Source organism: Liolophura sinensis, chromosome 1 (assembly GCF_032854445.1).
Source record: "Liolophura sinensis isolate JHLJ2023 chromosome 1, CUHK_Ljap_v2, whole genome shotgun sequence".
NCBI classification, from domain to species: Eukaryota; Metazoa; Mollusca; class Polyplacophora; order Chitonida; family Chitonidae; genus Liolophura; species Liolophura sinensis.
The window spans coordinates 53,474,958-53,502,930 of record NC_088295.1 but is presented as its reverse complement, the minus strand read 5'-3'; the positions used below and the strand labels follow the sequence as shown (position 1 = coordinate 53,502,930).

The 27,973-nt window shown below is 38.5% G+C and overlaps 1 protein-coding gene across 1 annotated transcript in view; it reads right to left on the bottom strand.

The window, feature by feature from the left end:
- LOC135469185 (cleavage stimulation factor subunit 3-like) overlaps positions 1-21,400 on the bottom strand; it is a 53,542-nt gene extending 32,142 nt beyond the window's left edge. The window contains exons 1-3 of the mRNA XM_064747732.1: positions 21,160-21,400; positions 15,117-15,218; positions 14,089-14,184 (exon numbers count right to left, since the gene is read on the bottom strand). Of these exons, the coding sequence (XP_064603802.1) occupies positions 14,089-14,184; positions 15,117-15,218; positions 21,160-21,201 (240 nt within the window). The 5' untranslated portion in view covers positions 21,202-21,400. The remainder of the gene's footprint in view (positions 1-14,088; positions 14,185-15,116; positions 15,219-21,159) is intronic.
- Between the last annotated feature and the right edge of the window lie 6,573 nt (positions 21,401-27,973).

Genomic DNA, 27,973 nt, shown 5'->3' with positions numbered 1-27,973 from the left:
TATGAGCAGGACTGCTAAAACACCATGCTTGTGCCCTTGAAGATTGCCCTGACCGAGTGCCAAACTAAAGGAAACAACGGTCCTATCAACTGATACATTGGATGGGTATCAGGCATTTTTGTTTTTATTTTTTTCACTGACACATTGTTTAATACCCATGGTACTGGAGAGTGCCTAGGTCTTGTGACGTCACTCTAGATAGCTACAACATGGCAAAATGATGTCACCAAATCAGTGACTATATACTGACGATCATTTGCTATTTATTTCGTTGATAAACCTTGTAAAATTTTTAAATTATTTTCAGAACGTCTCTGGAATACTAATTTAGGAATTACTTCAGATTAAGTGGATGACTTTGCGTTCATTTTAAAGAAATCCAGAAATCCTGTGAATTTTGATAGTGTGTACGCAAAATAGTGACCTGTATGTATTGCGAACTTCCGTATCTGGGTAGGCAGTACAAGGCCATGATTGACTGACGTTAAAACTCTGCTTTCGAGAATTATTCACATATAGAACAGCAGTCAAGTTTATGGGTGGAGAAAACCAGAGCGCCTGTCAAAGTTAACCACTAACCTACCCCAAAGAGCCGGATTCACACATGACGTCAATGGTCAAGTGCTTGATAGTTCCAGTCAGACAACACTTCAACCATCTCAGCCAGAGAGGCTCTCTGAGATGCCGTGTGATCACCCGTCACTACAGTTAAGTAATTGGAACTAGAAATGGTCACCATGCAGTTTCATCAGCCACTTCAAATTAACGGGACGATCAGCAACTTCCTGCCAGTGGAGGGATCCCACAAGCCTGATGTTAGCTATCACTCTTAATGAAAGCAATTGTGATGTCAACATGTGGCTGGCTCTATTTGCAACAGTATTGATTACATGTATGATTGGTCAAATGGGTGTTCTTGACTGACAGTTTAGAAATGTCCAGTCCCAGGGAGTCAGGACTTTGTCGCCAAGAGCCTGCCAAGACCTTAAACCCTCCTAAAGTGACCCAGTGACAATGAAAACTAAATTGCATATATATTGCATGTAAAGCTGTACACATTACAGCCTACATGGGAGCCAAGCTATTTATCCCTTTACCATTTTCCAGTTTGATGTGTCTACAGAGCAAGATATAGGAATTCCCTTGGTCAAAATAACTATTGCCCATCGACTGGTTTGGTGAAGTTGGTCGGAGCTAGCAACAAGCTACGGCCAGACGATGCTTTCTTATGGTTAACATTCAAATTATTACACTTTCACTTTGAACTGTCAGTTTAGTAACCACTGGTCTGTAGGCAATCTGCTACCAATATCCAAATATGACAATTCTAAATCTCTACAGCAGTTTGCCAAAGAGATATAATGACTTGATGTAGACATTATCCCATGCTGTTCAATACAATTTTTTCTATTTGTATAAATAAATGATATATTTCTCATGTCAGAGTATTCTACAGGTCAACTACTATTTTTGCTAGAGGCCCCTTTGCCTAATTATTTTGAAAATTGACATGTACTGCTGGCGATTAAATGCTAGACATTGAGGTAAATGCTAGACATTGAGGTAAATGCTGGACATTGAGGTAAATGCTGGACATTGAGGTAAATGCTAGACATTGAGGTAAATGCTGGACATTGAGGTAAATGCTAGACATTGAGGTAAATGCTGGACATTGAGGTAAATGCTAGACATTGAGGTAAATGCTGGACATTGAGGTAAATGCTAGACATTGAGGTCGCAGGTTTCCGTTAATTTATCGCACTAGAATTTGTTTCATATCCACACAGTGTAGCCTCTGTAATGATAACCCTGTTGCTACAACCAGTTTCAAGATAATATCTAGAAATCTGATAGGTTTAGTTGTGTGAGTTTTGTTCTTTCTGATCTTTAGTGCGGTAACACTTGTTGACCGTCACATTTAGTTTTGTGGGAAGCTTGTTGGTCAAATCATCTATTGTGCCCATACTCTGATAACAATGGATCAGAGTCTGGTGTTTTCCTAGCCTGTTTTCGGCATTTTCAGTGAGTGCCAAAGGCAGAAAGTGTAGCCCAATAGAAAGGTACACTTAGTGATTCCACCTACATGCTGAGGGAAACCCTTACACTGGACACTATGTAAGAAAAAAAGTAGAAATGATCTCTAACCAACAAAGACCTCAATTCAGCCATGTATGTATGTATGTATGCTTGGGTTTGTAAGCCATACTGAACAATGTACATGTATGTTGCCTTAGAGTCGTTAGGTGTATGTACACATACTGTGTCTTCTTGTAACAGGGTGAGTCCATGCCAAATAAAGCAGACATGACAACCCATCCAGTTACATCATACTGACACCCTGTTTCCTTGGTCTAACCTCTCACTGCTGAGCCCCAAGTGAGTCATCAAACAAATCTTTTGGTATGATCCTACCCTGGTTTGATTCCAGTTCTCCCGACTTCCTAGGCCGGCCTGCACTGCACACAATAAATTGAATCAGTCACCTTGGACTGGAGATGACAACACTGAGACAAATTCATATCAAGGTGATCTGAGCGTGATTCAGAGATTTTATCAGTTTAAAACTAATGACCCACATTAAATTAAGATTCCCAAGGACAAGGACATCAAATTGAAACACCAGAGGCAAGCAACCCATCCTTTGATCATCTGATTAACGTTTAATTACGAAATATGTCAAGTCTTACAGAATGTAGCATTGTATACACTATAAGCCAGAGGGATACGTTTCATGGTGATCCTTTGAGGTCTTCACATCTACATGTACTAAAAGAAAGATGCAAATGATACAGGAACCCGACACCGATTAGTTGTCAAAATTGGAACTTGCTACTACTACCTCACCCAGTATACCCTGGGGCTCCCATCTCACTTATTGTACCTTGCTACTCTCATCTCATCAAGTATATCCCACTACTCCCATCTCGTACACTGTACCCTGCTACTTCCCCATCATCCAGTATACTCTACTGCTCCCATCTCACCCAGTATACCCGGGTTACTTCCATCTCGCCCAATATATCAGGCTACCCCCATCTCACCCAGTATGCTACTCTAACTTCAACAAGTACATTTTGGTACTCTCATCTCACCCAGTATATCCTGCTATTCTCATCTCACCCAGTATATCCTGCTACTCCCACCTCACCCAGTATATCCTGCTACTCTCATCTCACCCAGTATATCCTGCTATTCTCATCTCACCCAGTATATCCTGCTACTCTCATCTCACCCAGTATATCCTGCTATTCTCATCTCACCCAGTATATCCTGCTACTCTCATCTCACCCAGTATATCCTGCTATTCTCATCTCACCCAGTATATCCTGCTACTCCCACCTCACCCAGTATATCCTGCTATTCTCATCTCACCCAGTATATCCTGCTACTCCCACCTCACCCAGCATATCCTGCTACTCTCATCTCACCCAGTATATCCTGCTACTCCCACCTCACCCAGTATATCCTGCTACTTCCATCTCACCCAGTATATCCTGCTAATCCCACAACACCCAGTATATCCTGCTACTCTCATCTCACCCAGTATATCCTGCTACTTTCATCTCACCCAGTATATCCTGCTATTCTCATCTCATCTGGTATATCCTTCTACGCCCATTTCACCCAGTATATCCTGTTGCTCATCTCACCCGTTATATCCTGCTACTTCCATCTCACCCAGCATATCTTGCTGCTCTTATCTCACCCAGTATATCCTGCTGCTCCTATCTGACCCAGTATATCTTGCTGCTCCTATCTCACCCAGTGTATCCTGCTGCTCCTATCTTACCCAGTATATCTTGCTGCTCCTATCTCATCCGTTATATCCTGCTACTCTCATCTCATCCATTATATCCTGCTACTTCCATCTCACCCAGCATATCTTGCTGCTCCTATCTCATCCGTTATATCCTGTTGCTCCCATCTCATCCAGTATATCTTGCTGCTCCTATCTCACCCAGTGTATCCTGCTGCTCCTATCTTACCCAGTATATCTTGCTGCTCCTATCTCATCCGTTATATCCTGCTACTCTCATCTCACCCGTTATATCCTGCTACTTCCATCTCACCCAATATATTCTGCTGCTCCTATCTCACCCAGTATATCGTGCTGCTCATATCTCATCCAGTATATCCTGCTACTCTCATCTCATCCAGTATATCTTGCTGTTCCTATCTCACCCGGTATATCCTGCTGTTCCTATCTCATCCAGTATATCCTGCTACTCTTATCTCACTCAGTATATTCTGATGCTCCTATCTCACCCAGCATATCCTGCTGCTTCTATCTCGCCCAGTATATCTTGCTGCTCCTATCTCACCCAGAGTATCCTGCTGTTCCTATCTCACCCAGAGTATCCTGCTGCTCCTATCTCACCCAGAGTACGCTGCTGTTCCTATCTCACCCGGTATATCCTACTACTTCCATCTCACCCAGTATCTCCTGCCACAGCTGTCTCACACAATTTATTACTTATACACTTGTGAAATGTCAGGATTTCTTTCGCTGACAAAAATTTCACACCGTTAAGACATCACTTTTGTTTTTACACTTTTATGGCATTCCAAACTAAGCTCAACGTTATGTCATCATACAAGCTTGAACAGCTTTAACATTCATTTGTCACACAACAAGACATGATGTCCTATGTCACAAGTTTGTGAAAGCCTATAGATAAATATAATGCTTAAACTTACACAAAAAGATGTAGTCAAAATGTTAATAATATCCACCCAGCATATCCTTCTACTTCCATCTCACACAGTATACCCTGCAAGTCCCATCTCACACAATATACCCTGCAAGTCCCATCTCACACAGTATACCCTGCAAGTCCCATCTCACACAGTATACCCTGCAAGTCCCATCTCACACAATATACCCTGCTAGTTCCATCTCACACAGTATACCCTGCAAGTCCCATCTCACACAATATACCGTGCTAGTCCCATCTCACACAGTATACTCTGCTTGTCCCATCTCATTCAATATACCCTGCTAGTCCCATCTCACACAATGTACCCTGCTAGTCCCATCTCACACAGTGTACCCTGCAAGTCCCATCTCACACAATATACCCTGCTGGTCCCATCTCACACAGTATACTCTGCTAGTCCCACCTCATTCAATATACCCTGCTAGTCCCATCTCATTCAATATACCCTGCTTTTCCTATCTCATTCAAAATACCCTGCTAGTTTCACCTCATCCAAAATACCCTGCTATCACAGTATATCCAGATAGCCTCATCTCACACAGTATACTCTGCTAGTTCCACATCTCACACAGTATACCCTGTTAGCCCTATCTCATCCAGTATGCCCTGCTAGTCCCATCTCACACAGTACACCCTGCTAAACACATTTTGAACAGTATACCCAGCCAGTCTCCTCTCTCTTTGTATGCCCTGCTGGTCTCACCTCGCAGTGTACACCCTGCTAATCCCATCTTGCATAGTACGATGCTAGTGACATCTCACACAGTACAAACTGCTAGTGCCATCTCACACAGTATACCCAGCTAGTCTTATCTTGTTGAGTTGACCAGCTAGTCACATCCCACAGAGCATGTCCGGTGCATTGCTTTGTCCTGGTACTCCCATCTCAGTGTATCCTGCTAATTGTACTAACAGTCCTGTATATCATGCTGTACCCTTGCCAATCTTATTTGCTAATATAGTCCACTTCATAAAACCATTTTCGCATGAAAGTTGCATGGACATAACTGCCTCATCAGTCTGGGATTCCAGCTTGACAGGATTTTCACTTCAATGGCAGACAAAACACCCTCATACTAAAAATATGTGAAATACATGTAACTCAGAATAATAAATATGGTTTTCCATCAAATTCAGAAAAACAGCAACCAAGGTGTTCGCTTCTTTCTGGTCACGGGGATTACCGTAATTTTACTGGAACACAACAAGAGTAGACAAACCCACAAAGCTCTTTTTTTGTCTCAAAAAAGGGGATACTGGAAAACAACTGATCAAATCAATGATATATGGATTATATTCTATGGCTTTGATGAAGAAAAAAAAAGTTATGAAATCCACCTGTACTATTTTAACATTCTTTTAAACTGCTGTGTGTGGTAATAGCTTGACAAATACCAATTTCATACTGATAAAATGAAAACCTACATGTGCTGTAGCATGGGATTTAGCAGACAAAATAGCTGACTTTAACATTATGTCAGTACATTCAAGGTTTTTTAACCCGTTAGAAAAAATAGAAAGCAAACCAAGAAAGATGGCCACTACAGGTACAGTACAGTTTCCAGTTATAATTTGATGTCAGCATAAACAGAGGTTTTTAATCTGGTATCAGAAAGCTGTATTTGGGTGGGTATTTTACAGATACACATATGTACTAGCACAAGAGAACTGAAAGTGTGCTGATGTCCACTGCACCACTGATGCAGTGACATCAAAGGTAAGCACTCTAGAACAAGCAAGTTTAGTACTGAAATCAATTCCCTGGACACACTTGGTGTCCTTGACTTGAATTACAAACCTGATATAAATATAGCTCAAACCTGATATAAAAATAGCTTAAGATAGGGTGCTTTTCAGAAAAAAAAATTGATCGATAATAGACTGAGACAAAAATCTTTAACACTGAAAATTTTTTAGACAAGCACTTCAGACTAGCTGTTCTGTTGTATCTCCATCTTTTTCTCTTTTATAAACACCCCCACCAAAAAAAAAAAAAATACATGCAAATCCAAAACCAATGACCTGTGTTGTTTTGGAAGCTACATGTACATTCTGGCTGACTTTGTTTACTCTTCATACATGAATTTTCCAGAGAAAAAACATCTGAACCAAACAGTTTAATATTGTTAGAATAGAGGCTGAAACAACCAATTGTACCACTGATTATCAGGCTTCCTCAGTACACCAGTTGTAGTATACACTTCTTCTCTGTAAAAACATTATTTCCTTTCGTCACCAAACATATTCTATTGACAGAATGCATCTGAACAAATCGGTGATGATGTCATGACCTGGCAAATTAAGAGAGCCAAGAAAGCACAGCAGACTTTTACTTAAAAATATAACTCCATACTTGCACCAGGTTGGAAACAGATATGGAAGATGTAGCTTCCCCTGTCATGTATGAACTCAAGTGGGCCAATAGCAAAATGGTCATTTGCGTTCAACACATTCTATGGAAGCTCTATCTATAATATAAATACTATCATGCCATGTAGGACATCTGGCCAAAAGAAAGCTGGACAAATGTTGTTATAATGCCGTTCAACCTTGTCCGTGATTGAAAATATGGAAGCTCTATCTATTATATAAATACTATCACGCCATGTACGACATCTGGCCAAAAGAAAGCAGGACAAATGTCGTTATAATGCCGTTCAACCTTGTCCATGATTGAAAATATGGAAGCTCTATTTATAATATAAATACTATCACGCCATGTAGGACATCTGGCCAAAAGAAAGCAGGACAAATGTCGTTATAATGCCGTTCAACCTTGTCCATGATTGAAAATATGGAAGCTCTATCTATAATATAAATACTATCACGCTATGTAGGACATCAGGCCAAAAGAAAGCAGGACAAATGTCGTTATAATGCCGTTCGACCTTGTCCGTGATTGAAAGTCTTTCCGATTAACCTTAACTAGCTTACCAAATTTTAAAGTTTACTTTGGAGAAATCTGAAGAAGGATAAAGAGAAAGGTCAAAATGCTAAGAGTTCAAACACTGAAGTTTTCTGAAGTATCGGGAATATGATATTGCCTTGCATCCAGACTTTGTCCTACTGCTATGGTTCTGGATGTGCCCAAAAACTGCTTAACCAATTCCAACAATCAAATATAAATTTTGGCTTGGGATGTACCATCAGTATCAGAAAAGTCGTTTTGAAAGCAAATCTGTGAAACCAGTAACAAACTGTGGCAGTTGAACCATTCTGAATTAAATTACTAGAATCAACACCAAAAATATCGTCAAAATGAGGCCATTAACCCTGGTGACATTTACAGAATGTTGAACATCTGATTTCACGTCTCAAAGTTAAAGCCAACTATTAAGCAGTGGGGAAATCGTAAAACTCCCAGCTGTAATGAAACATCACAACTATCGGTGTGCGTGCTAATTAAAGTTAGGAAGTGCGTCACAGAAGGAAACAATATGATTTACAAATAACAAATATGATATTTCAACCTTATTGTGTAGCCTGAGTCTCCCGATAAAGGCAATCAAGAGGGTAGAGATTAATAATAAAGATCAAGAGTGAAGAACAGAAAGATTTTGCACAAATGTATTCTCAAAGTGGTTTTCAAATAGAAAGGTGCATTATAACGTTAGTGCTAAATTCATTCTAAGTTCCCTACAGAGGTTATGAAATGTTGATATTGCTGCTGGTAAATTCTACATGCTGTGAAAAGAATTTATTTCTGTGAATACTTGGCTGCTAGAAAAACTGATTTCCGCCTTGTGTAGAAAATATTCATTACAATATATAAAAAAAATACTCTAAATTACTGGCAAATCCTTCTTCCGTGACTGGATGGACAAGGTCTCAGGCCAACAATTTTAGAACAGATTTAATATTGGACTTCACCCTCCAAATATTACTGGAATTTGCACAATCTTGGATGTAAAAAAACGAGCAGCAACAGCTCAAACTACATCTCTTTGAACCAAGGCCAGCTCTACATACAACCTAGAAGAAACACTTAGCCCATAATTATGCTGAAACCCAAACCGATGCATCAGCAAATTTTGGTCTGTTGACTGTTCATTTTTTGGAGTATACAACATTTAGGCAATTTTCACTGCAACAAATATTTTTGTTTTGTTTTTGGGTTTTTTTTTTTTGGCCTACATAACAAATATGCACAGGTTGTATGTGTGTCTTACAGATCAAATCAGAAAGGTCAGCCCATATTAGGGCAAGCTCTCAACCATAGGCTTAGCCCGCAGGTGTCTGTCTATGAGGTGCCCTGTTCTGATAAAATTAACATTGGAGAGATAGGGAAATTAGAAGAAAATTGTAGATGAGACGGCCTTATTTTGAATTCTGGGTAAATCTATGCCCTCAACCCCCTCTTTTCTACATCCTTACCGCTTATTTATAAGTGGTTTGTCATGTTTTTATAGGTTACTAGAAGCCAAGCTGCAATTCCTTAAAGCAACTGCTTAAACTGAAATATGCTATTTTTGAATGTTCCTGTGTTTCCAATTAGCCATTTGTGTGAATTGCAACTAGTGAAGAAATATTTTACGCAATCACATCAACATGCCTTCACAGTTCGAAGCAGAAACACACACAAAATCTTGCAGCTTTTTCAAAACATGAAACTTTTCTTTTTCTATTTTTCCAGCCATCAACGTAACAAATTCAAAAAATGTCAAACATTTATGTTCAGTATATTAACATTTCTGATAATTACATGTTCAAGGCCTGCTAAATGTGGGCATATTGATGAGATTGGTTATTATCCATTAATGGTGGGTACAGACAAAACCAGTCAACACATAATACAGTAAAACAAACGCCAGATTAAAACATGACTAACTGCCATGTTTATTTGCTGAAAAATAATGATGATGAAATAGGATTTATAGATGATAGGGTACAGATAATAGCAGTAAAGAATGACCTTTACACAAGAATAAACATTAAGCAAACAGATATTAATTCCTGTAAAACAGCATAGCTATAATCCTGAAACAAACATAATTGACACATATTAAAAAATGTTTGTGCAATGCATGATTTATATTACTTATTTTTAAAAACTTGGTCTTGGTACAGAACAATATAAGCTTAAACAATATATTTCAATATCATTTCTATAAATGAGAAGACAAACGGGTTTAAACTAAACGTTACATACAGCAGAAATGAGAAAAATTGGCCTTCACACTTCACTGTGGGATAATTTTACTTATAAATTAATCCCTACTGGAGAATTCACTTTTGATACACACACTTCTCCCCTCCATTATCTTTCATTCCATTCACAGCAGTACAGTGCATTATCACTAACTCAATATAAAAGCTTTTCATTCATTACAGAATGCATAATCTTTAATAATTTAAATGTCTATAATTAGACATCAGATTTAAGGATGGGAATTTGCTTCTAAAAACAAAGTAAATTAGTCTTGTCCATGTCAATGCCACCAGAAGTTTCTTTCCCTACACACATCATATAACCCACACATAACCATTATAACAGTTACCATGGAAACAACTGGAGGCTTTCTAATGATGGCAGGCAAATTAGTCTGTGAGTCTTCTTGTGTCTATATAATTCTCCATCATTTCTAATGCCCTGACCATAAAGTCACCAATCCCTCTCACAGCAAACTATCAAGGTCAGCCAATTTCCAGTAGAGACCCTGAATACTATTTAAGTCTGTAGGGCCTTCTTTAAGCAGATATTAGGGCCAATCTGCCAGTTTTAACATGGATGGTATACAGAATAAAGAACACAAATCAACAGGATAAAATTATTCTTATGCATTATGTTCTTCAGTGTCAATGGGCGTTAAATATTGCAAAAGTAACAATATTCTGCTTGTAGTTTTATCTCAACACAAATGTTAAAAGATAGGTAGGTAGGCAGGCGTAACTATGCTGTGGAAATGGCAAACCATTTTTCACTGGAATGTCACTCCGATGTCATGGTATAACCCGAAAACTGCACACTGTTAAATTTAGCTGTTGTATTTACCTATCCTTTCTTTACATAAGAAGCTAACCCATTAACTGACTAGAAAAAATTAATCTCAGGGCCTGTCTGTACAAAGAGATAGTAGCTATAATCAATTGTAAACCCTACAATTGAGTTAACAATAAATTGTAAAACTCACGCCACTTGCACAAAGGAATTGTAAGGAGATGGCAACAGTTACGATAGCAATTGTTCATCTAATCTGACTTGCACATGGTGGTCTGTATATATGGAAAATGTACCAGTCAATAACTGTTTCTTGCCTAAGTTCTACGTCATAATGATGTGGGTGCTTACAACAACAATCTGAGACAATTAACTTTTCCGAAATTACTAACACTCTACCAAAGGCAAGTATTTGTGCTTAGCGTTAGTTTTGGGGGGATTGTACATATTTACAACAAGGTCGAAAATGTAATTTGTGATTGTCAGCATGCAATGTCTTGGTGCAGAGGATGTCGACTGTAAGCTAAGGTACGATCATGATCTTAGTGATTTACAATCAACTTAGACTTAAGATCCTTTTGTGCAAGAGGCCCTAGGCATTACATTTGCCATTTCTAGGTGTCCACCAACTGTTTAAATTTTCACAGCCAATCTGGCATTACCCTGTCACCTGATAATATTTACAGGAGAACAAAATTTAAATATCAATCAAATACCATTGAAAAGAGAATGCTTTTCCTTGCAGGTGCATGCCATAAAAAAAACTCTAATATGTACCTAAGTTGATAAATTATAAAGAAAGTCAGCGCCAAAATCCGCTGTGGGCGACTCCATTTTGCCTAAGAACTAGTCCTGAAGTCTTCTGTGTTAGGAGGAGAATTGCTGTCGGAAACCGCTGAAGTGCAGTTCATATACTTCCGGTAGAACTGTTCTTCCCAGAAGGTAGCGAACAGTACAGTTCCTTTTCCGCTTGACAATCGGGAAACCGGAATGTTGGACGCAGGTTCCGAGTTTACACAAACAAGCCGGCAGTTTTAACGACTCTCATTGGCCGAGAGCTATCACACCCCGAGCATAAATTACAGGGTGTTAAAGATGGAGGACGAGATGGACTTAGCGATTTATGCCAGCTTTGCTGTTTTCAGGCTTTACGTGCATGGTGAGGAAAAATGGCAAAATTATGCAACAGGCACCACCAGACAGAAAAAAATGTGCTCTTTTCAGCCTATAGTGTCATGTTTTTAGCTTTTTTTCTCCTTTAACAGAGAGGTTTCACAAGGCTACATATTTATATACAGATACGAATACAATAACTTTTTGTCCTACATTATGCTGAAGCCATCAAATTTTACAAACGAAACCAGCGCAGTGATATCAGAAGAGTTTCCTACCTCAAACTGTATACATATCTATACTGACAGTACACGGCAGATATCTGCTGCACAAACATGGGGAGGCCTATGTGAATACATGTCCATACAGATGACGCAGAGGCTGCACAAAGTAGCAACATATCACTATCTGTAAGTGTCTATATGTGACGGTGCAACACCTTTCTGTTTTCTTCAGCTCACTTGCACTCCTCTTAACAAACCTATTGTGCTCTGAACATTTCATTCATATTCACTCAGTTATTTCTTGAAATTTTGCCCAACAATCTTGCTTAACCATGCTTCACAGTTCACCATATCACATTGCTCACCATGCCTCACTGCTCACCATATCACAATGCTTGCCATGCCTCACTGCTCACTATATCATATTGCTCAGCATGCCTCACTGCTCACTATATCACATTGCTGACCATGCCTCGGAGCTCGCATATCACAATGCTCACCATGCCTCACTGCTCACTACATCACATTGCTCACCATGCCTGACTGCTCACCATATCACACTGCTCACTATGCCTCACTCTCCCTTCCTTCAGTCTCACTACTCTCTCTCTGCTTTTCATGCCTCCCTAATCAACTTATTAAATCATCATTTCATGAAATTATTTCTTCTGTCAACCAAGCTTAAACCTGGACGAATGTTGTTACAACAGGGGAAAATTCAAATGGGGAAAAATACAACTTCTGCAGTTACATGAAGAGATGAGTTTTTCACACAAATTAGCATATGTGGGTTCTGTTCACAGGTGTTTTGCTAAGCCTTGAACCATTATCATTTTAACAGACTGAAACATTAATCCACACATAAGTTAATTAATTTATTTATTTGATTGGTGTTTTACGCCGTAATCAAGAATATTTCACTTATATGACGACAGCCAGCATTATGGTGGATGGAAACCGGGCAGAGCCCGGGGGAAACCCACGACCATCTGCAGGTTGCTGGCAGACCTTCCCACGTACCACATAAGTTAATATATCTGTATTACCTTCATACACTTTTAAATAACTTGTCCTGGAACAGATTTCTTTTGGACTATGAGTTTACATCATATACAATGGGTCCCGTATAATGGCTTTACTTTCTTAGCTTTGGTCCTAGCAAACTATTTTAATGGGTTATTGACATAACAAAGGCACAGACACAGTCATGAGGGATGCTTCCAAAAATCTGAATGGCGCAAACTTATAAAAAGACCAAATGAAGTTCTGTTGATAATTTGGCACTTCCAAACTGATTATAACTATTAAAGAATCAACTGGAACGTTATTCTTTTTTCTTAATTTTTAGCTTAAACTTGCTTATGTGCTCTGTCTAATACCTAGCTTTTTCCCAGGTCATTTTAATGCCAACAAAGCTAATTTTCATTGTTTTCAAGAGCAATATTTCAGCTTACTGATAATCATGCCAGCCAAGGGTAAATATGCCTAGGGCCTACACGTCTCACCTCATACTCATATGAATTCAATTACCATCTTGTGCAATCCTTTCTAACAGCCCATCCATACTTCCTCTCTCATTACCCACATCAGAACAAGTCAGAATCTCACTCTATCATGGGGAGTTGATGAAGAAACAGACACCAAGTCGTGAACAACAAGCACGCCAATTGTGGTGTGATAAATCGCTTTATATCGTAAAGACCAGGAGAGTGTAGGACTCTGCCTTCCTAGCCATTCTCTGTGTACCATGAAGTATATCAACGTATGTACAATAAATGGTAACCACTGGTTTATCACGAACTCATCAATATCAGTATGGATGGTGTAACAATGAACAAAAACTGCACATAACAAATAGCCAAGGATGGAGCAAATTCTCTTTACAGCTTTTTTCCCTTTTTTTTCCCCCAATTTTCCCTGAATTTGCAATAAATGATGCATGTAATTTACAAAAAACAAAAAAAATAACCATACAAAAGCTGGTATGTTCGATGAATTCAGTTTGATAACATGCATATGATTATTGCCAAAATAATGAGGTTTCATATGCTCTATCCAAAGCTAAATGCTACAGCATATAAAAACAATAGTTAACCTCTTGTTCTATGTATATCTTCCAGTATCGTCCTGCGTTGGCAAACTGTGTGACAAGGCGTTCATAAATTGGCCTTGCATCCTCGATCTTCTTCAGCTACAAAAATACAAAAAAAAATAGTGTACATTTACTATTCACAGAACTTCTGAAGAATACTTCACCCAGGATCTAAGCAAAATTTTAGAGGACAAAGTAAAGCAGAGTTACAATTATCAGTCCACTTAAAACAGTATACCATCTAAATTAAATACATAGCTGTATTTAAGATTTTATTAGATCACTTTATTTCAGTATGCAAGAATAAGTCTAGTTTATGGGAGGGAGGAAACCAGATACAAATGTGCCAAAAACACGTCACAGTGCTCATCCCACAAATATGTTTCAAATTCAAATGCTGGCAATGCTAGTCATTCGTGCCACAAATGAAGTCAGCTCAAGTCAAATGCTGGCAATGCTAGTCATTCGTGCCACAAATGAAGTCAGCTCAAGTCAAATGCTGGCAATGCTAGTCATTCGTGCCACAAATGAAGTCAGCTCAAGTCAAATGCTGGCAATGCTAGTCATTCGTGCCACAAAGTCAGCTCAAGTCAAATGCTGGCAATGCTAGTCATTCGTGCCACAAAGTCAGCTCAAGTCAAATGCTGGCAATGCTAGTCATTCGTGCCACAAATGAAGTCAGCTCAAGTCAAATGCTGGCAATGCTAGTCATTCGTGCCACAAATGAAGTCAGCTCAAGTCAAATGCTGGCAATGCTAGTCATTCGTGCCACAAAGTCAGCTCAAGTCAAATGCTGGCAATGCTAGTCATTCGTGCCACAAATGAAGTCAGCTCAAGCCCAAACTGGTTCCCCCAAGATAACCAACATTATTTACTGATGATTGATACTGGTGTGACAACTCCACAGAGCTACCGTAGGCAAACTTAACCCCCATGGCAACACCTTTAATACACGTAGGTCTTAAATTGCCGTTGTAGTTCATTATGAGTTCATCAGCTTAGCGGAACTTGGCACAGGAAAAAAAACTTACCTGTGCTTCTCTAATCAGGATACTCCAGGCCTCCGTGTCATATGGAAAAGCCTCTATTCGCTTCTCTGCCTTCTTGACTTTATCTGGAATATAACCCACCTCCTGACAGGTAAAGAAAACAGTAAGATTAGCGTTGGACAGAGCAAGATGGCAGAAGCATTAATCGATCATTGTTGAACATAAATTTACGAACCTGTTGACTTATGAGCTATACTAAATTTGCTCTATAATGAGCATATTGCTTCATTCTTGCAGCCTCAGATTTTAACCATAAGATTCTGGATGTATTGAACCAGACCAATATACCATCAAGACTGATATACCAACCAGATCGATATATCAACCAGACCGATATACCAACCAGACCGATATATCAACCAGACCGATATACCAACCAGACCGATATACCAACCAGATCGATATATCAACCAGACCGATATACCAACCAGACCAATATACCAACCAGACCGATATACCAACCAGACCGATATACCAACCAGATCGATATATCAACCAGACCGATATACCAACCAGACCGGTATACCAACCAGATCGATATATCAACCAGACTGATATACCACCTGCACATTTTTGGCTTAATTAAAACTATTCGGACAGATCTGGTCAAATTTTTTAATCAGGTGGTAATGGTATTTCATAAATTTCCTCGGTTTTCCCCCCACATTGATTTCATCAGAAGAGGGTGGCCAGAGTCTGAAAGACTCCAACCTGGTTGTCCAATTCAGCAATACCTGTAGTCCAGTTAACCTAAGCTCACCTCAGGATTAACTGGCAAACAAGCATGGCCAAGAACTTTCATGAACTAATAACCTCTGAATTTATACTGTTTATGGAGTAACACGAGTAACTCATTAGGCGTAAGAAATTTAGTAGTCCCCTCTTTATACAGATGGTCATACTAGAATGGAAATTACTCCTGTTTTAGTACCCAAAACTGGTTTCTTATTTCCATGTAGCTGCTACTTACTTGCACATTTCATTTAAATATTTCAACACTGCTTTATTCTACGCTCGAAAACAGGTCACCTGTATGTATGCACTTATAGATGGAGGAAATTCCTCATCATCCAAAGGGCACAAGACTCCCTCTGCTTAGTAATGTAATCCAGCTACCAAGCCTGATCTACATGTACAGTTATTGCTGGGTTTCCAACTAGGCAAAACCCTGCTCATTGGCTATCTATTGTGTGAGTAAATATATATCTGTAGTACTAATGTACACCTCATCAGTGTTACTGTGATTTATTTATTTAATTGGTGTATTACGCCGTACTCAAGAATATTTCACTTTAACGACTGTGGCCAGCATTATAGTAAAAAGAAACCTGGCAGAACCCTTGGGAAACCCATAACCATCCGCAGATTGCTGACAGACCTTACCACATATGGCCAGAGAGGAAACCAGCATGTGCTGGACTTGAACTCACAGCAACCGCATTGGCGAGAGGCTCATGGGTCATTGTGCAACCCTGGTGTGCTAACCACCTTGGCCAGTGTTACTGTGTACCTGTCATGTTAAGATACTTTAACATCTACTACATTTACCCAAAACACACAGTAATGTCAAGGCAGAGGAAACCACAGCTGTATTGTAACCTTGAATGTTCCAACTTCACAAATGAAACTGAGTATCTTCATATTTCCAAAGATGTTCATCTGCATACTCATTGATTGAAAAAAGAAAAAGAAAAAAAATAACAAAAAAACAAGTGAACTCCAGGTTTAGATTAACGATTAACTTTATCAATAAAGCAAAAAAACAGCATAGTAAGGCATACACATCAGGAAACCCACAACAACTCAGCTAATATTTTACCCTTAGCTTGCTAAAGAGGCGGTCCTGGAATAATAGATCTACTTTCATTTGCTGATTCAATTTTACACATCAAATCGAGTCAAAATTGGAGTGCACAAGGTTATTCTAAGATGCTCAACATGTGGCTATTTCAAGTTCTGAGACTAGCTAAATAGCAATTCCTTATCAGGTATATATTTAAGTCCATATATGTATTACCAAATAATACTGATCTTAATGAGGGATACTCACACCTCCAGCTCAAGCACATGATTTACATATGAGAGTTTAATACCTTAACACAGCCTTCATATGGAAATGTATAATAGCTGAACATGTATATGGTGTACATAATTCCGTCCTCAATACATTCCGGCATGCATTAGTTTTTTTGCTCAACAACATTGACAATCTAAACAGTGCAACAAAAGTAAGTTCCCCCCAAAATGTTGTTTGATATCTCCTTCGGTATGTACCAGATAGCAATGAAATTTTGCACACGCCATCCCAGTAATCCAACGGACCTGGTATATCAAGGCATAACATGCAGACGCAGTTGTGCGTTAATGGGCATGCGCAAATTGAAAATTGGTTGATTTTGAACATTTCACAAAAGGAGTCAACCAGATTTTTCACCGCCAAATTTTGATTTCATCAGAGAATTCTTGTAACCATTCCTGAAATATTCGTGGGGGTGGGCATTAAGGACATGACACACACCACAAGAAATTCATGCGGTTAAACATGTCCTGCATCAGGTCTGAGATGGTCAGTAAAAGGTTCTCAGACCTGAATAGCCCACATTACTGTCCACAAGTCTTGGACAATTAATGTTGCCCGTTTTGTGACTGTGGTATACCATGCCTCGATGATGCAATACGGACAGGGCGATTGCAATTGGCCTTTTGGAGGCTAACACCCCTGTAAAACAGGTTGCACATGGAATGGGGGCAACACCAAAAGCCATTTGGGAATTTTCGCACCAGGAGATGCGGTCTTTGGTGGTGGTGGCATAATGGTCTGGGCAGGCATCAGTTTGACAGGGAAGATCGATCTGGTTCCTATTGAGGGAAACTTGAATGCTGCTGGCTACATTGCTCAAGTTCTCAGACTGCATGTTTTGCCCTATGCAACTGCCGTTGGATATGGATTTGTCTTAATGGACGACAATGCGTGGCAGCTACATGATATTTATGATTACTGGTCATCGAGTGAAAATGATCAAATTCTGTGATAAAATAAAGAATTGCTGTTGAAAAAAACTGAAAAAATGAAATGTTCAAAATCTACCAATTTTCAGTTTGCGCATGCCCATTAGCACACAACTGCACCTGCAAGTTAATCCTTTGGATGCCACGTCCGCCGGATTACCGGGATGGTGTGTGCAAAATTTCATTGCGAGCTGGCACATACCACGGGAGATATCAGACAACATTTTGGGGGGGGGGGGGGGGAACTTACTTTTGTTGCACTGTATATATAAAAATTCATATACAGTCACTCACTACAAAAAAATCAAGAGTCATTCAAACGAAAGTTAACACATCAAAGAGATTAAGAATTACATTTTAATAATCACCCAATCTCTTTGATACTTATCTTACATGTAACAACAATAAAATTTTTAAAGTGCTGACTGACTTATTTATTTATTTGATTGGTGTTTTATGCCGTAATCAAGAATATTTCACTTATACGACGGCGGCCAGCATTATGGTGGGAGGAAACCAAGCAGAGCCCGGGGGAAACCCATGACCATCCGCAGGTTGCTGAAGGACCAAGTGCTGATAGAACACTCGAACAAACTAACCCACTTTTGAAAGGGGCTCAGAACTGTAACTTAGAATGTGGCAATATTATGACCAGTACAGTTCCAATGTCCATAATCAAGGCAAAAGAGCTTGAAGAAAATCGTCCTGGTCACATGTAACTGTCACTTACATGTATGATTACATGCACACTAATCCACATACCAGCACAGTTCACAGATAAAGTCTTTACAGTGTAATATCACTGGCCAGATCCTCTCAAACATACTATACTTCTTACAAGCCTCAAAACACTGTGGAAATTAGTTTTCTACACCCCACTGTCCTCTCAGAATGTTTTAAACCATTGGTTGTTGAGGCGGTTGAACAGGCATATGAATTTGGGTCACTCTATTGGTTTGCTGTTAATTGTTCACAATTTCAACCACCCTTCAAATGAGCCAACCTTAAAAGAAATTTTTTGTTGGGTGTAACTTTACCATATCAGAAAAAAGAAGCGGTCAATAGGAAATATTTTTAAAAAAATTGTGGTGGTGGTGAAAGGGGGGGGGGGGGGGGGGTGTAATGAAAATGTGAGATTTTAAAGTAATTAACTCTCATAGAAAAATCAAAAAAAATACTTTTTTTTTAAAGTAACAAAATGTTTTTTCTCCTTTTTTTGAAGGCTGCACAGGTTACACCCAACAATTTAAATAACGGCCTTGTCCACTTACTAATGCTACAAATAATACAATATTATGGCAGCACACATTGACACATCCTAAATTCCTAAAACAGATTATATTTTCATTTATTTTACTATTGTTAAATGCCATACTAAATGTTTCACTTGCACATACGATGGTTGTCAGTTTAGTGGTGGAGGAAGTCATAGTCTGGACCTGGGGCGAACCACCAACATGACTGAAACTTATGACTGTCACTAAGTCATGTTCTAAGCCACATGTACTTGGTCAGCTGATTATCTATGGCTGCATGTACAACAGCTTAATCGTGCTATTACAGAGTGTGGATTTCAACATTTGACTGCAATTTATGTTTTCAGGCTAAACATGTTACTCTGCTTGTTCATTTATAATTCAAAACCAGCACTAGTGTACCACTAATTTACAATATACATGTGAAATAAGGCTACCTTAACACAACATCATGCTTTATTCAGCATTTTAAATTATGCAATTCTCATGTTTTGGTGTTTCCAACAGTTAGTAACCGTAATGAAACTTTGTGATGCAATATCATCATAAAGAGCTTAGTTACAAATTTTTTTTTAACACTGTACACTGTAAGATTAGGAAAACCTATTAGCAAACCAACATCCAATTGCATTGGACTACATTCAATGACACTGAAATGCACAATTCAAGATATTACTAGATCCTCGAAGCAAATTATGGCAGATGACAGTTTGATGTGCACAAGATCACAGCATTCCTTTTCAATACAAGAGACCTACAGACAAATGTAAAAAGTGCAGTTTGATGTACTTTGATTTCTTTGTCCATTGACCTGTAATCTGCACAAGCATACCCCTTACAGCACACACGCCACTCAATATATTCACTGCATGTATATCAATGCTACCACTAGTAAATTTTGAGCAGAAATTTTCAGGAACGCCAAGGTCACATGCTTCACAAGTCAGTGATTAGTCCGGAAGTGATAATAGAAAGTACAAATACTGGTTCAACTTACTAGTATGTTTCTATTAATACTTCATATATTACATACACATTCTCTTTACCAATAGTATGTAAAACGTGATTTTAATGGGACACCTGAAACAATTCCATTGATGAATGCTGAATAAATGTCAACACAAGGTTTCAGCAGTGAACCAAAACCCAGGTGTATTGCACAGATTGCAAAGGTCAAGTTTGTCTAATGGTGACAGTGACGTAAAGCAAGCGTACAGAGCAGCACATGCGGTGTGAGGAGTACGTTGCACTAGCCTGGCATTGCAAATACTGGATATGCTGTCTGATTAGTGCAACCATGAAAGTTAATGCAAAACTATCGTTTCTGATTATCAGGCATAGTTAAAAGAATATTGTCCAATGTGGTTTATTTCCCTAATATACCTTCCCCCGTTATCTTTCACCTTGTCATCTGCTCGCTGCTACTGCAGTCAAATAAATGTAAAATCCTCAAAACACCTGGAAAGGTTGCTAGCAACTTGCAGGCTACATTTTACAGTGTTATATGGATACCCAACTGCTTCTGGTGTCTGCAGTCCTTCCACCTCAGATTCTCTGTTTTCAAAGCTTACATACTCTGTTATTATAGTTGAGATGTTACGCACGATACTGCCCCACTAAACTAAATTCTAGACCTGTATGTAGAGTACCTGAAGAAAGGCTGTTTTTCGTCCACACACCACAATTAATATTTTGCATTATCTGCACTTGACCTATATCGCTATAAACAATATACTTTCTGATCACTAAATATTGCTTACCTCAGGAGGAATGGCCGACGCATGACTTCCCGGCACAGCCATGCTGAATTTTTAGTGTTGTTGTTGCAATGTTCGATACAAAACAAAGACTCATAAAGAATTACTCATACTCGATTTAACAAAACCACCTGTTTTATTGTCGACATTAGATGATAGACTAAAAGAAACATGGCATCAACATTTTAAAGCCACCACCCCTTCCGTAAACTTGGCAGTAAATCTGTTCCCGTTCTTTGCGGACTCTTTCGGCAATACAAAAATGGAGGTCACGATGCCCGTATGTTGAGCTACAGCGCGCCCTCTGGCGTAAACGCACATGAATATGGGGCGTCACTCTTGCATTCTTCAAGTTAAAGTTCAACCAGAGTAGCCCAAAGCTAAGCTGGACGTTTCAGCCGTAGCGCGCGGCTTCGGTTATAGTTTCCAAGCGGACAATTTCACGGAAAAAACGGGGCGACCCTACCTTATTTTTGCTATTAACCCATTCCTTAAAACGCCCGAAATGTAATATGTCAAAGCCAGCATTGGTAAACAATCTTTCAACAGTAATCCAGACGTTCAAACTTTCGAATCGGACACCTCCAAGCAATGTCTGTCATGTTTTTTTTTTTTTTTTGTCAGGTTAGGGCAAGCGAAAATTTTATCCTACCCAACACTCTCTTTGAAAATTGCATGCTCTAGTAAACAGAATGTCTAGGCGCTACCAGATTTACGTATGGAAGTTTCTAAATCTCAAAACGTGTTCAATCTTTAGCTGAGACCGATCGACCAGTTGCGGGTCAACGGTGGGGGGGGGGGGGGATTTTATAAAGGGTGGGGGCAACATACTATTTTCTGCACACACACACCCATAACCCCACTGTACCCTCCATTTTCGACCCCACCATGTGTAAAAACTATACCACAGCGAATGTTCAATGCTTTCTTCACTGTTTTGAATCAAATGTTAAAAGATTTCTCCTAATTTGTTCAGAGAGACGTAAGAAGGACATGGCCGTTTTCATTTTAATTGCGTTTTTTATTTTTTCCACTTTTGCAGTCGGAGTTTTCTTTTTTTTAAGTGTCTGCTCGTCTCGCCGTCTACTCGAAAAAAAAATCTTTTTTGGAGGGCCTGCTTAAAAAAAAGAAGAAAACCTCCGATCACAAAAGAGGAAAAAATATTTAAAAAAAGAAAAACCCTCAGTTAAAAGAAAGAAAATAGCCATTTCCCGTTAATGGCTCCGTATTTAACGGTTCCGTAGTGCAGTACATGTGACATTGTTAAACCTTTTCGTTGCCTGTGTACGCTTACCCTAATCAGGGTAATTCATTTTGACCATGTTTCGTTTTACATGGTACTTCCCTTTGTTTCTGCCGGAAGTAGAACCTCAGCATTATGGCCATCTATCCTTTGTGTTCACTAAATGTTACAGTTCGATGGATAAATCAATGATATATACTGAAAACACACTGCTGTCTGTTGCACGTACAGTGGTGCACAGAATATTTGGACAAAGTAGTAAGCTATGTTGACATTATTTGCATGTGATATTAAATGAAAATTGAACTGTAAGACACGGTCACTGGATCCTTACAAGATACCAAATGTATAACTCACTAGATGTTCTCTTACGACAGCGGCCAGAATTATGGTGCGAGAAATCCGGGCAGAGCCCGCGGAAAACCCACGACCATCCGCAGGTTGCTGAAAGACTTTCCCACGTACGGTCAGAGAGGCAGCTAGTATAAGCTGGACTTGACCTCACAGTGACCGCATTGACGAGGGGCTCCTGGGTCAATACGCTACGCCAGAGCGCTAACCAACTGAGTTCATTTAAAGTTGTTTGTAAGGTCACACAGCGTGTGATTATGAATTGAAGTTGCTAATTATGTGACGTTTGCTCAAGACACGTACATAACGTTCTATTGATAGAACGAACTTTTATTTTCGTAATGTACATGTAGTTGTGTTACAATAGCTCAACATTTAAATAGTCTGTTATAGCTTTATTTTTTCCTTTAATTTTCGTAAAAAGTATAAACAGAATAAGACCTATCCCTGGCTTAGGCCTGATAGGAAGGTGCCACAGGTGTAATCCCATAAGTTGGTGCTGGTGTGAAGCAGAACCTGGGGCCATTGTTATGTTTTGCACAATATCCACAATGTTTCTTCTGTAATGTCCTGTCCCCCACGCTCAGCTTAGTTTCCTCCCACCATAATGCTCGTTGCCGTATAAGTGAAATATTATTGAGTACCATAACACCAGTCAAACATCGTAATGAAGAGCTGGGAAAAAAAAAACAAAAACAGATATTTTACGTCAGAAAAATTGTCAAAGTCTCAAGCAAATGGTTCATCAGTGTTTCTCCATCATGCAGTCACTATGTTAACTTCATTTTAGTTCCAACAATTAAGTGAATGATCAGCTCTCACATGAAAACTCATATGAGTCTCTCATCAGATTCTCTCAACAGTGCAAGAAACTGAATGAGGTTTTATGTTTCTGTTTGGTATAGCGTTAAGCCTATATTCTCATCAGATTCTCGTAACATTGCAAGAAACTGAACGAGGTTTTATGCGAGTCTGGCATAGCTTTAAGCCTATATTCTCATCAGATTCTCGTAACGTTGCAAGAAACTGAATGGAGTTTTATGCGAGTCTGTTTGGTATAGCTTTAAGCCTATATTCTCATCAGATTCTCGTAACATTGCAAGAAACTGAATGGAGTTTTATGCGAGTCTGTGTGGTATAGCTTTAAGCCTATATTACGAGGTGTTTCTGTGTTTGCATGTATCTATATTAAATCACATTACAAGCACTTTATACCAGTGTAGTATTTGTGCCAGAATTTGAATAGGCCCACTGTTTGTGCATCTTCAGCATGAAAGACAAATGACAGCTTGGAGTGAATTAAGGTTTAAGGGCGGTAGATCTGCCCATGTATATACATCCATGCACGCACTATACATTAGATTCTTATGGTAACAGGTAGGCAAATGTCTTTAATAAAACGTTACATATTTGTTTATGCAGACACGATCCCAACAACATCAAAATAACTGGCATTATGTAAATTTTGGCATACTTTAAGCACCGTGAAAATTGTGGATGCTACATTCAATGGCACTGTGATGGACACAAAATTCATCAACTCTTCATGTACATCATTTCTTCTAAGTTTAGGACACCTGGTTTGCTCATTTTAGCCAATATATATGTAATTGTAGCACAAATGTTGGGTTTCTTTTTTCTCACATGGTTAGACCATCTAAAGAACAGCAAGCTCACTTTTACTTTTCCAAAAGGCTGGTGAAGAAATGTAGTATTATACTTTCAACACTACTTATATCTCTCCCCAAAATTAGGAGCATCAGAGTAGGCCACTTCCACTTTATATGTAATCGATCTTATTAAAATTAGTATGCAGATTCTCCTCGGTACTGGATGTGGTGACACTACACAGCACAGGCAACATACTGGTATATATGGTTACTGAAAACTGACCATGGAGACATCCCTGACCTTCTAGCTTGACCACTGATGATGATTGGCCCCATTTAAAAAACATGAAAGATTACTTAATGTATTCGAAATAAAAGTGTGAAAAACTAACTATTCCATAATTTAATTAAGACAAGTGAGATATTTATTAATATACAATTTGTTTAATGCTCACACTGCTTAATGTAAATAAGTATCTAGTCAAAATTTATTTGCATGTTTATTTCAAGTAATATGGACCTTTCCGAATTGACACGCTATAGCACATACCTGACCAGTCACAAACAATATTGTTGGAAATAAGTCAGCTGGATGTCACAGGCATTGGTTTAATATAAATATTTGTTGAATTATAGGGTGATCAATCAATGAGAATAGATTGTGAAAAGTCACAGGAAGTTGTGGGTGTGACATCAGAAGTGTGGTGTATTAATCCATTACTTTGTGTTGAGGAAACCAAGCAAAGCCCAAGGGAAAAGTGAAACATTACCTGACTTAACAACTCAAAAAATGCATCATTATTTATCAACAACAAGTCTTTTGTGACAACCCATTTGCGCATCACCCTAGGTCATCCCATATCTAATATGAACCACTCAAATATTTTGTCACAGTTACAGTTGTCTCCATAAGAAAAGTTCAAGATCCCATAGGGTTTAAGAGTAAATGCAGAAAACTGTAACTCTGTGTCAAGAACAGACATGTATATGGCAACATAATACTCCAGACACATTTACCAGTACCTCCATGTAGTTCTTGGAGATCTGTTTAAATACATCGTTTCCAAGTAAAGAACACAAGAACCAAATACACAAATATATAGTTATTGACCAAATGACAAAGTCTACAATGGATAATAAGTACATAAAGGGGATGTTTGTACATCTACATGTATATAACATTTATTTATTATGTGATGAATTAAGGCCAGTTTTCCTACATATCAATTGTAACTGCAATAACAAGAGTGAAATTACACTCTTCTGAAATATGCAAACAGTAAAGGTGATTCAATGCAGATTTGAAAGGCTCTGCACGATGGATAATATGTATTTTCTTCACATCAAATGGGGCAAAATATCAGAAATGATCATGTAGGATAAAGGAAATGTACATGTGATACCAGTTCTTTAAATGCATGTACATGTATCTATCTTCACATTTATGATATTCAGAACTGAAAGCACAGCCCAGTAATATTCCATTACATATAATATTAACAAAATTCTCTGTCAAACAAATTTTCCACAAAAATGATCACCGGGTGGTTTAGTTACAACCTGTCTCTTTATTATGCAGCCTTGCAATTCTCTGATGATTTAACATTATCAAGAGGCAATGTTATCTCTCAGTCCATATACAGAATCAACATTCATACATAAAAGTGAAACAGAAGTTATATACATATATTTTAATAAGGTAAGTACTTGGAGGGCTCATGAATCCTAAAGATTAAATTAGGTGTCAGAGCTTAACAGTCTTCAACAAAGAAACAAACTACCTGTTCATCTTGTATTCTTTGCCAAGACTTAAATTTTGCATAAACATCTGCTACAGAAACATTTTGGACAACTGTACAGAGGTTAATTCTTGCGAAAACATAAATAGCACTACAAGTATATATTTTCCAGGCTCCAGATTGTAAGAGTGCTGTAGCAAAGTCGAGACAAACATTCTGTGTCTCACATATTCATGACCAAATGAAAACCTCACTTTAGCCAAGGTTATATACCAGTAAACAGACAAACCCTGTGTGATACTGGACATTAAGGCAGTTGAGAAGGGGCCTACTTCATACAGTGTATTACACAGGAAACAATTTGCCATGCCAACCAGAAAACTGATGTCACATCAAACATGCCAAATGTTGCACCATTTGAAAATCTATGATCAGCTCATCCAGCCCTTCAGATGATACTCAAATTAAATCCTTGTTAGCATCACATATCATTATTTTGGATGGCATGGGCAAGACATTTTGCTTTAAACATGCCCACCACTTCTCTCGCAGAAAGTAGCACTTCTCATTTTTATAAAATGTTGAAAACCCTTTACAGTTTTACCATACTGTTAACAAATGAAAAGACAATAGGGGGCCCTTACATGAACCACAACACAGCTCCATATATAATTCGGCATAGTAGAAGATAAATGTCTTACAATCACTGATTCAATCTGCAAGTTTAAAAATACCTTTTAATACATTTAAATATACTATGTACAAAACAACAACATTTGTTTAGCTGCAATTTCCACACATGATACATGAATTAGGTCAATAACCATTGTAAATGTACAAGTGCAATTGATGCTTTCATTGCACACCTCCACATTTAGTTCATTTAAATGAATTAATAAGTCACACTACAACAGCTATAAATGTATAGACATATAGATATATTAGCCCCAATCAGAACACGCCACTATATACTTACACTATAGTATTTGATAGTTCACTTCAAAATTATGCAGACAGTCAAATCATAAAAGAGAGAAAAAAAATTTTACATTTTAGAGTACAGTAATTTCAATATATTTGTCTTTGCCTGAAAGATCCTGCTGGAGACAGGTTAAACAAATTGTTGGAATTCTGACCAATCCACCATCTCGTTAGATAAAAAGATGTGTGTAGATATATTATGACCTTATGTTCTTTTTGAATATCATGATTAAGTGCACAGCATGGCCCTGTCAAAAAATGAATGTTGTGACTTTCAGGTAACAAAATGAGGTACATGCAACAAAGTAAAGGTCAGAGTGACACGACAGTACGAGTCATACCCAAGGAATACCACTAGAAATGTGCAATGAAGATGAATATATATTTCTACTGATGTTCTTTCTTTCATTTGCTTTTCTTTTAACTGGTGATTCACACAATATTCGAGTCTATTTCCCTTTTTAACAGTGGCCAGCTTTTATGGTGGGAGGAAACTCTGCCAAGAAGAAACCCATAACCATCAGCAGCTTGCTGGCAGACTTTCCCACCCAGACAGATGAACCTGTAGGTATGGTTATTATTATCTGCTTTCTAATGGTGAAGGTTAGTGCGCTAGCGCAGCATAATGACCCAGGAGTCTTTCACCAATGCGGTCGTTGTGAGTTCAAGTCCAGCTCATGCTCCAAAAAAAATCTAATGGTGAAAAGTGTGCCACAATCAGATCAGAATACTACTTGAATTATGCAATATCACTTGGCCTTTAGATCTGAGCCAAGTTTGATGTTAACTCACTCAGTTTCCTATTTTTGTGCTTCCAAACACAGACACAAAGCAAAAACTGTTGATGCTGTGGAATCATATTCAGGAATCAATGCTTGATTATCGCTCTACAG